The 11,821-nt window shown below is 44.1% G+C and overlaps 1 protein-coding gene across 1 annotated transcript; it reads right to left on the minus strand.

Moving 5' to 3' along the window:
• Positions 1 to 6,991: 6,991 nt before the first annotated feature.
• On the minus strand, positions 6,992 to 11,149 carry LOC135805032 (putative uncharacterized protein DDB_G0294196). The gene is made up of 2 exons (XM_065319023.1): positions 10,424 to 11,149; positions 6,992 to 7,366 (listed from the first exon to the last, which is right to left on the minus strand). Exons 1-2 carry the CDS (start codon positions 11,147 to 11,149, stop codon positions 6,992 to 6,994), a joined length of 1,101 nt encoding a protein of 366 aa, XP_065175095.1.
• Positions 11,150 to 11,821: the final 672 nt, after the last annotated feature.

Below are 11,821 nucleotides of genomic sequence, written 5' to 3' on the forward strand. Positions count from 1 at the left end.
CGGATGGCATTCCTCCCTGCATCTTAAAGTCATGCAAAGCAAATATCACGGCCTCACTAACATCCATAATCAATCAGTCCCTACTTTCTGGCGTTTTTCCAGCCTCTTACAAGCATGCACACGTGTGCCCACTCTTCAAGTCCGGGGACAAACTTGCAGCCACCAACTACCGGCCAATATCTCTGCTGCCCGTTGCCTCCAAGATATTGGAGAAGGTTGTCCACCGGCAGATTACTGAATTCTTCCGTGACCACCCAGAGCTGTCCGCCTTGCCGCTGGAGCAGTTTGCATACCGTCCAAAGCACAGTTGCGAAGATGCCCTCGCTGTTTCCATAGACAGGTGGACAAGAGCACTGGACAATGGCCAGCGATGCGCGATACTGTTCGCAGATATGAGCAAGGCTTTCGACCGTGTACAGCATCAACAACTGGTCAACGAGCTGGCTGACGTAGGGCTAGGCGGCTCGGTGCTGAAGTGGTTCGCGGACTACCTGTCCTCCAGAAGTCAACAAGTCGTGGTCAATGGGGAGCGTGGTGGGACTGTGCCCTGCACCAGGGGAGTTCCGCAAGGGTCCGTCCTTGGCCCCCTCCTCTTTTGCGTCTACATCCGCAAGGTTCCACAGATTGTTCGGAACAGTATTTCTCAGCTCTATGCCGATGACATCACCTTTTTCGTCATTGGAACGGACCTCTCTGTCATGCTGCGAAAGCTTCAGGATGACCTTAGCGCTCTGGAGCTCTACCTTGATGACAAAGGACTTCTCATGAACCCTGACAAGACGCAGTTCCTGGTCCTTCGGCGCCCACGCCAACCTGTGCCGCATCTACCAATCCCCCTAGTTTGTAAAGGCAAGCCCCTCACCCCTGCAGCCACCGTGAAGTATCTCGGACTACTCATCGACGAGCATCTCACCTTCCAGCCGCAAGTCGAGAAGGTCTGCGGTGCGGTGTTCGGCAAGATTGCCGCCTTCAGACATGGCCGAAAAAACCTAACACCTGAAGCGAAGAGGACGTTCTATTTATCCATTGTGCAATCGACTCTCGACTATGCCAGTAACGCTTATCTGCACTGTCTCAGCGCCACCCTGTTCAATAAAATCGTGACGGTCAGTCACATAGCAATGAAGAAAGTTTTTGGGTTTGACCGTATGATGTCTACTGAAATTGTTCTCCGCAAATATCATCTCTATTCTTTTGAACAGCGCACAAATCTTAAACTCTATGTTTTCGTGTACCGCTGCTTGACCCCACATCTTGCTAGTCCCCTCCTCCAATCCTTGTTCCAGCTTAGGGCTGCTGTGCCTGGACACCAGGCTCGCACGCGCGGCCAGGCACAGCGCGCATTAGTTCTTCCGCCTGTTTCTACGCAATATGGCATGCGTTCTATTTCTTTCCTGGCGGCAGACAGATGGAATGCTCTTCCCACTGACTGCCGTCAGGCCCCGTCTCTTACTCTGTATGTAAACATGGTAAAAATTCACCTAGGGTTCCCAGTAAAAAGGCAACGCCTGTTGGGACTCCCCTAGTAAAATAATAAAATCTACTACTACTACTACTACTACTACTACTACTACTACAGTAATGCCACTGCCCGCTGTATTATCATTTCCTTTACTGGCCTAACTGGCTTTTAATACTTTATTACCCACTCTACTCAGTATCATTACCTTCATTACCCACTCTACTCAGTATCATTACCTTCATTACCCACTCTACTCAGTATCATTACCCACTCTACTCAGTATCATTACCCACTCTACTCAGTATCATTACCCACTCTACTCAGTATCATTACCCACTCTACTCAGTATCATTACCCACTCTACTCAGTATCATTACCCACTCTACTCAGTATCATTACCCACTCTACTCAGTATCATTACCCACTCTACTCAGTATCATTACCCACTCTACTCAGTATCATTACCCACTCTACTCAGTATCATTACCCACTCTACTCAGTATCATTACCCACTCTACTCAGTATCATTACCCACTCTACTCAGTATCATTACCCACTCTACTCAGTATCATTACCCACTCTACTCAGTATCATTACCCACTCTACTCAGTATCATTACCCACTCTACTCAGTATCATTACCCACTCTACTCAGTATCATTACCCACTCTACTCAGTATCATTACCCACTCTACTCAGTATCATTACCCACTCTACTCAGTATCATTACCCACTCTACTCAGTATCATTACCCACTCTACTCAGTATCATTACCCACTCTACTCAGTATCATTACCCACTCTACTCAGTATCATTACCCACTCTACTCAGTATCATTACCCACTCTACTCAGTATCATTACCCACTCTACTCAGTATCATTACCCACTCTACTCAGTATCATTACCCACTCTACTCAGTATCATTACCCACTCTACTCAGTATCATTACCCACTCTACTCAGTATCATTACCCACTCTACTCAGTATCATTACCCACTCTACTCAGTATCATTACCCACTCTACTCAGTATCATTACCCACTCTACTCAGTATCATTACCCACTCTACTCAGTATCATTACCCACTCTACTCAGTATCATTACCCACTCTACTCAGTATCATTACCCACTCTACTCAGTATCATTACCCACTCTACTCAGTATCATTACCCACTCTACTCAGTATCATTACCCACTCTACTCAGTATCATTACCCACTCTACTCAGTATCATTACCCACTCTACTCAGTATCATTACCCACTCTACTCAGTATCATTACCCACTCTACTCAGTATCATTACCCACTCTACTCAGTATCATTACCCACTCTACTCAGTATCATTACCCACTCTACTCAGTATCATTACCCACTCTACTCAGTATCATTACCCACTCTACTCAGTATCATTACCCACTCTACTCAGTATCATTACCCACTCTACTCAGTATCATTACCCACTCTACTCAGTATCATTACCCACTCTACTCAGTATCATTACCCACTCTACTCAGTATCATTACCCACTCTACTCAGTATCATTACCCACTCTACTCAGTATCATTACCCACTCTACTCAGTATCATTACCCACTCTACTCAGTATCATTACCCACTCTACTCAGTATCATTACCCACTCTACTCAGTATCATTACCCACTCTACTCAGTATCATTACCCACTCTACTCAGTATCATTACCCACTCTACTCAGTATCATTACCCACTCTACTCAGTATCATTACCCACTCTACTCAGTATCATTACCCACTCTACTCAGTATCATTACCCACTCTACTCAGTATCATTACCCACTCTACTCAGTATCATTACCCACTCTACTCAGTATCATTCATGACCCACTCTACTCAGTATCATTACCCACTCTACTCAGTATCATTACCCACTCTACTCAGTATCATTACCCACTCTACTCAGTATCATTACCCACTCTACTCAGTATCATTACCCACTCTACTCAGTATCATTACCCACTCTACTCAGTATCATTACCCACTCTACTCAGTATCATTACCCACTCTACTCAGTATCATTACCCACTCTACTCAGTATCATTACCCACTCTACTCAGTATCATTACCCACTCTACTCAGTATCATTACCCACTCTACTCAGTATCATTACCCACTCTACTCAGTATCATTACCCACTCTACTCAGTATCATTACCCACTCTACTCAGTATCATTACCCACTCTACTCAGTATCATTACCCACTCTACTCAGTATCATTACCCACTCTACTCAGTATCATTACCCACTCTACTCAGTATCATTACCCACTCTACTCAGTATCATTACCCACTCTACTCAGTATCATTACCCACTCTACTCAGTATCATTACCCACTCTACTCAGTATCATTACCCACTCTACTCAGTATCATTACCCACTCTACTCAGTATCATTACCCACTCTACTCAGTATCATTACCCACTCTACTCAGTATCATTACCCACTCTACTCAGTATCATTACCCACTCTACTCAGTATCATTACCCACTCTACTCAGTATCATTACCCACTCTACTCAGTATCATTACCCACTCTACTCAGTATCATTACCCACTCTACTCAGTATCATTACCCACTCTACTCAGTATCATTACCCACTCTACTCAGTATCATTACCCACTCTACTCAGTATCATTACCCACTCTACTCAGTATCATTACCCACTCTACTCAGTATCATTACCCACTCTACTCAGTATCATTACCCACTCTACTCAGTGTCATTACCCACTCTACTCAGTATCATTACCCACTCTACTCAGTATCATTACCCACTCTACTCAGTATCATTACCCACTCTACTCAGTATCATTACCCACTCTACTCAGTATCATTACCCACTCTACTCAGTATCATTACCCACTCTACTCAGTATCATTACCCACTCTACTCAGTATCATTACCCACTCTACTCAGTGTCATTACCCACTCTACTCAGTATCATTACCCACTCTACTCAGTATCATTACCCACTCTACTCAGTATCATTACCCACTCTACTCAGTATCATTACCCACTCTACTCAGTATCATTACCCACTCTACTCAGTATCATTACCCACTCTACTCAGTATCATTACCCACTCTACTCAGTATCATTACCCACTCTACTCAGTATCATTACCCACTCTACTCAGTATCATTACCCACTCTACTCAGTATCATTACCCACTCTACTCAGTATCATTACCCACTCTACTCAGTATCATTACCCACTCTACTCAGTATCATTACCCACTCTACTCAGTATCATTACCCACTCTACTCAGTATCATTACCCACTCTACTCAGTATCATTACCCACTCTACTCAGTATCATTACCCACTCTACTCAGTATCATTACCCACTCTACTCAGTATCATTACCCACTCTACTCAGTATCATTACCCACTCTACTCAGTATCATTACCCACTCTACTCAGTATCATTACCCACTCTACTCAGTATCATTACCCACTCTACTCAGTATCATTACCCACTCTACTCAGTATCATTACCCACTCTACTCAGTATCATTACCCACTCTACTCAGTATCATTACCCACTCTACTCAGTATCATTACCCACTCTACTCAGTATCATTACCCACTCTACTCAGTATCATTACCCACTCTACTCAGTATCATTACCCACTCTACTCAGTATCATTACCCACTCTACTCAGTATCATTACCCACTCTACTCAGTATCATTACCCACTCTACTCAGTATCATTACCCACTCTACTCAGTATCATTACCCACTCTACTCAGTATCATTACCCACTCTACTCAGTATCATTACCCACTCTACTCAGTATCATTACCCACTCTACTCAGTATCATTACCCACTCTACTCAGTATCATTACCCACTCTACTCAGTATCATTACCCACTCTACTCAGTATCATTACCCACTCTACTCAGTATCATTACCCACTCTACTCAGTATCATTACCCACTCTACTCAGTATCATTACCCACTCTACTCAGTATCATTACCCACTCTACTCAGTATCATTACCCACTCTACTCAGTATCATTACCCACTCTACTCAGTATCATTACCCACTCTACTCAGTATCATTACCCACTCTACTCAGTATCATTACCCACTCTACTCAGTATCATTACCCACTCTACTCAGTATCATTACCCACTCTACTCAGTATCATTACCCACTCTACTCAGTATCATTACCCACTCTACTCAGTATCATTACCCACTCTACTCAGTATCATTACCCACTCTACTCAGTATCATTACCCACTCTACTCAGTATCATTACCCACTCTACTCAGTATCATTACCCACTCTACTCAGTATCATTACCCACTCTACTCAGTATCATTACCCACTCTACTCAGTATCATTACCCACTCTACTCAGTATCATTACCCACTCTACTCAGTATCATTACCCACTCTACTCAGTATCATTACCCACTCTACTCAGTATCATTACCCACTCTACTCAGTATCATTACCCACTCTACTCAGTATCATTACCCACTCTACTCAGTATCATTACCCACTCTACTCAGTGTCATTACCCACTCTACTCAGTATCATTACCCACTCTACTCAGTATCATTACCCACTCTACTCAGTATCATTACCCACTCTACTCAGTATCATTACCCACTCTACTCAGTATCATTACCCACTCTACTCAGTATCATTACCCACTCTACTCAGTATCATTACCCACTCTACTCAGTATCATTACCCACTCTACTCAGTGTCATTACCCACTCTACTCAGTATCATTACCCACTCTACTCAGTATCATTACCCACTCTACTCAGTATCATTACCCACTCTACTCAGTATCATTACCCACTCTACTCAGTATCATTACCCACTCTACTCAGTATCCATGATTACCCACTCTACTCAGTATCATTACCCACTCTACTCAGTATCATTACCCACTCTACTCAGTATCATTACCCACTCTACTCAGTATCATTACCCACTCTACTCAGTATCATTACCCACTCTACTCAGTATCATTACCCACTCTACTCAGTATCATTACCCACTCTACTCAGTATCATTACCCACTCTACTCAGTATCATTACTGTTGTGTATCCACGTACACCCTACATGCAGTCTCACACGCAGCTCACCAGAGTCAACCAGCCGGCATGGATACATGTAGAGTAAGACCATGATTCAGAGCATGCGCAATGAGTATATACAAATGCATACAGAGTACATAATATATTACATCAGAGTGCATATATAACAATATCCCCCTCGCAAAAAGAGGTAACACCGAAAACAAAACATTTTCATGACAAGGAACAATAGCATAGAACAGACAATGTAATAATGTACCATCGTCTGACGTGCCAATTATCAAAGTTCAATGTTCTATGTGTGGTATGTACTATACAGAGCATTATACTGATATATACAAATGCAACAAGAGAACCACGTACATGCATTCACGATCATCTCAATCAATCCATGCAAATAATATAATATTTACATATCCTACATGTATAAAATGTCTCATCCGTTATACCGAGCTGGTCTTACGACTGACCGACCAGATCGAGTCACCTGCCGGTCAACAGGTACAGCATCAGCTGGGGCTGTAGAAGCTAACGACTGTTGACCCTGCTCATCCTGCGACTGTTGCATGGGCTGCTCTTTCTGCTGTGAAGTCGTCGGCTGTTGAGCCTTCTGAGGCGGCAACTGCTGTGGCACCTGCTGCTGCTGCGGCTGAGGCTGTTGCTGTTGTGGTGACAGTTGTTGTTGCTGCTGCTGCTGCGGCTGGAGTTGTTGCTGCTGTGGTGCAGAACGTGTCTGTTCTGCTAACTGAGAAAGTGGTATTGAACGTGGCCGGAGTTGGTTACGGTGTCGTTTCCAGACCACATCATTTACCTGGACAGAGTAATTCATAGCACTGCAGATAGAGAGAACAACACCAGGGGCCCAGGTTGTACCATGGTTTTGAAAACGTAACGCAAACACAGCATCACCCGGTTTGTATTCTGGTAGCAAATGCTGGTTTTGATTGAAAGATTGTGCCTCCGCATTCCGTGTTGTTTTCAAAGCATCATAACGTAGTCGTGGTTGGCGATTAAATAGCATTTCTGCCGGTGATTTACCATTCGCCGTAGGAGTTGACCGAAATGTCATTAGAAATCGTTGTAGTCGTGTATCTAGGTCGTCACCTTCTGTTCCCATTGCTTTCATTTTAGCTTTAAAATGACCGACATATCGCTCAGCGAGACCGTTTGTCTCCGGATGGCCGGGAGCTGAACGAGTGTGTGCGATTCCATTTTTCTGGAGAAACGAGGTAAATTCAGCACTAGTGAACTGGGTCCCATTATCACTAACGATGTGAGTGGGTAGACCGAATGTGGCAAACAAACGTCTCAAAGCTTTGATAGTACCCGTTGATGTGGCATGTGTCATCGGGACAATTTCCAGATATTTCGTATACGCATCGACAATCACCAGAAACATTTTGCCCATGAATGGACCCGCAAAGTCTATGTGCAGACGACGCCATGGACCCGACGGCCATGACCAGGTAGCATAGGATTTACTAGGTTTGCGTGCCTGTTCTTGACACGTAGCGCACATTTTGGTGGTATCTTCAATTTCGTCATCCATCTTTGGCCACCAGAAATATCGACGTGCCATACGTTTCATTCGTACAGCGCCTGTGTGTTCCGAGTGCAATTCACTCAAGAGCATCGCGCGCAAAGCCATGGGGATTACCACTCGTTCATTCCAGAGTAATACATCATTTACAATAGATAGTTCCCAGCGCTTTACAAAGTACGGCTGTAACTCCACCTCTTTCACATGCTCTGGCCAACCATTCAAAGTGTAGTGACGAACACGCTCTAGAACTGGATCATCTCCAGTGGCATTCAATACAACTTGAGCATCAATGAGCTCGTCCTCAATGAAAAGTACACGTGTTTCACCTAGTTCCGGGGTAGAAGGATTTCCAGAAATTGGTTTTCTAGACATGAAATCTGCCAGAACATTTGCCTTTCCCGCAATGTGTTGGATGGTGTAGTCATACGCTGAAAGTAATAACTTCCATTTCTTTAATCTGGAAGAAACCAGGAACGGAACACCTTCCTGCATGCCGAACAATTTCACCAGAGGTTTGTGATCAGTTTCAAGGACAAATTTCTTTCCCAGGAGATATTGGCGAAATTTGGTTGCACCAAACACAAGAGCGAGTGACTCCCGTTCAATATTTGAATAGTTTCTCTCCGCTTTATTCAACAGACGAGACGCATACGAAATGGGTTGGTAATCACCATTTTCGTTTTTCTGTAAAAGAACCGCACCAAGACCCGTTCCTGATGCGTCGCATTGCAAGACATGCTCCAGACCCGCCGAATAGTGCGCCAAAACCTCCGTGGAACATAAAGCATTCTTTATCGTAAGGAACGCTGTCTGTTCAGAATCTGACCATCTCCAAACAGTATCTTTCTTTAGCAGAGCGTAAAGTGGCGCCATAATCCGAGCAAAATTGGGTATGAATTTGCGAACATAATTCGCAGACCCAATAAACGATTGAAGCTCACTGACGGACGTAGGAGCATTGGCATTAACCATAGCATCGATTCTTCCTGGCGAAGGCGCCATACCACTCGCACTCAAAGTATGACCAAGGTACGAGACTTGCGGTAGCATGAACTCGGTTTTCGTGGCTTTCAAACGCATGCCCGCATCTTGTAGCCGCTGCAAAACCATTTCCAGATTTCTTTTGTGCTCTGCATCATTTCGACCTGTGACTAGAATATCATCTACATACACAATGCAGCCATCGATACCCGCCAGGAGAGTCTCCATAGTACGCTGAAATATGGAGACTGCTGAATGAATGCCAAACGGTAGACGTACATATTCAAACAGACCACGGTGGGTATTGATTGTAGTATACCCCCTCGACTTAGGATCAAGCTCTAGCTGGTGGTACGCCTGAGATAAATCAAGCTTCGTAAACTTCTGCCCACCATTCAACTTGGCACGAATTTCGTCTATGGTAGGTAACGGATATTTTTCTAAATCCGAATTAGCATTGATGGTGCGCGAGTAATCAGCACAGATACGTACATTTCCGTCTGGTTTTTGAACCGGAACCGTAGGTGAAGCCCATTTCGAAAATTCAACTTTGCGTATTACACCTTCCTCCTCCAGTTTAGAGAGGCCTTGCTCGTATTTCTCCCGGATTGCAAATGGTACTGAACGAGCCTTCATGTACACAGGTTTTGAATCATTTACACGCAAAGTGACCTGAGTTGAATTTAATTTGCCGACAGTTGACGTGTCAAACAAACTCTCAAATTTCTGAAGCATTTCCTCCTGCAGCTTTGCGCGTATAAGAGCATTATCAATTTCAGACTTCACCGAGAATATTTCCCTCCATTCTAGTTTGAAAAGTGAGAGAAGATCTCTGCCCAACAGAGATGGACCATTTGTATCGACAATGCGCAAGAGAACAGTGTGCTTTTGCCCATTTATTGACACTGGAAATTTCCCTTCACCTAAACAGGGGATGATGGAACCGGAAAACCCAATGAGCTGGACTGATTGAGTTACAAGAGACGACACTGGTGCACCCAATTTCTCGTAATCAGATTTGGTGATGATGGATACAGCACTACCTGTATCGATTTCCATGCAAATTGGTGAACAAACATCATTGATTTCCGCCATTACAGTATACGGAGGGTGTTTTCCACTACCCGATCGAATCTTGTAGATAGGCATATCATCAACATCACAATCAGAAACGATCTCACCTCGATCATCAGGTTCGTCATCCACGTGGTGAATTTCACCTCGTTTCTGCTTGGTGATGCAGGCTCTTTCGAGATGTCCTCGTTTCTTGCAGTATCGACAAGTAGTAGATCGATGAGGACACTTGTCAGCCATATGCAAATCAGATGTACAACGATAACAAACCTTGCCCTTCGTCGACTTTGACCCTTTCTGGTCCTGCGAGTGATTTGGCTTTCTAGATGCACTTGCTGACTTGGATTTACTGGTAGTGGTAGCTCTCATCTTGTTGACTGACTCGGACGGCGTAGATGTTGATCTAGTACTAGTAGTAGTACCTGGAGTAAGCTGCTCAGCAAACATGATGGCGCGCTCCTCCCGTAAAGCGATATCCAGCACATCCTGAAACTTCTTCGTCTTGCTGTCAGGACTAGTCAGAATCGTCCGCTTGATCTCCTGACTGTAGACTCCTGCCATAAATTGATCTTTTAGGGATCTGTCTAAATGCGACCCAAAGTCGCAGGCTACTGCCGCACGTTTCAAACGATTTGCGTAATCTACCAGCTTTTCCGCTGGTCTCTGGTTGCAATCGCGAAATTGAAAAGAAGAAGTCATCGTGGAACGCTCCACTCTGTAATATCCATTCAGTAGGTCACAAATCTGCTCGAAGGTCTTGTCCGATATTGACTCCGGCAGACAGAGGTTCCGCAAAGTGGAGTAGACGTCTTTCGACAGTGAAGAGATTAGATGTGCAATCATCTTCTTACGTACGCGTTCTTTCTCCGATGAGTTTGCACTGGCTGAAACAACACCGATGTCATTTGCGAGAAAATAAAACTCAAGCCGTTCCCGGTACTCCGCAAAGTCCCCGCCAGAAAACTGCTCCAGGGTGGCCTTCCCTGAAGAGGCCATGGTTTACCAAATTCTCGCAAGCACTCAACTAAACAAATTATCTCAAAACAAATTTTTCATCTTCGTCGCCATTTGTTGTGTATCCACGTACACCCTACATGCAGTCTCACACGCAGCTCACCAGAGTCAACCAGCCGGCATGGATACATGTAGAGTAAGACCATGATTCAGAGCATGCGCAATGAGTATATACAAATGCATACAGAGTACATAATATATTACATCAGAGTGCATATATAACAATTACCCACTCTACTCAGTATCATTACCCACTCTACTCAGTATCATTACCCACTCTACTCAGTATCATTACCCACTCTACTCAGTATCATTACCCACTCTACTCAGTATCATTACCCACTCTACTCAGTGTCATTACCCACTCTACTCAGTATCATTACCCACTCTACTCAGTGTCATTACCCACTCTACTCAGTATCATTGCCCACTCTACTCAGTATCATTACCCACTCTACTCAGTATCATTACCCACTCTACTCAGTATCATTACCCACTCTACTCAGTATCATTACCCACTCTACTCAGTATCATTACCCACTCTACTCAGTATCATTACCCACTCTACTCAGTATCATTACCCACTCTACTCAGTATCATTACCCACTCTACTCAGTATCATTACCCACTCTACTCAGTATCATTACCCACTCT

This window comes from Sycon ciliatum, chromosome 1, assembly GCF_964019385.1.
Source record: "Sycon ciliatum chromosome 1, ocSycCili1.1, whole genome shotgun sequence".
In the NCBI taxonomy this organism is placed as follows: domain Eukaryota; kingdom Metazoa; phylum Porifera; class Calcarea; order Leucosolenida; family Sycettidae; genus Sycon; species Sycon ciliatum.

Coding starts and splice junctions, on each gene's coding strand:
- LOC135805032 (XM_065319023.1), bottom strand. CDS start 11,149: ATGGCCTCTTCAGGGAAGGCCACCCTGGAGCAGTTTTCTGGCGGGGAC. Junction 7,367..10,423: donor CAAAGTCGACGAAGGGCAAG/GTTTGTTATCGT, acceptor TACTCTGTCCAG/GTAAATGATGTGGTCTGGAA.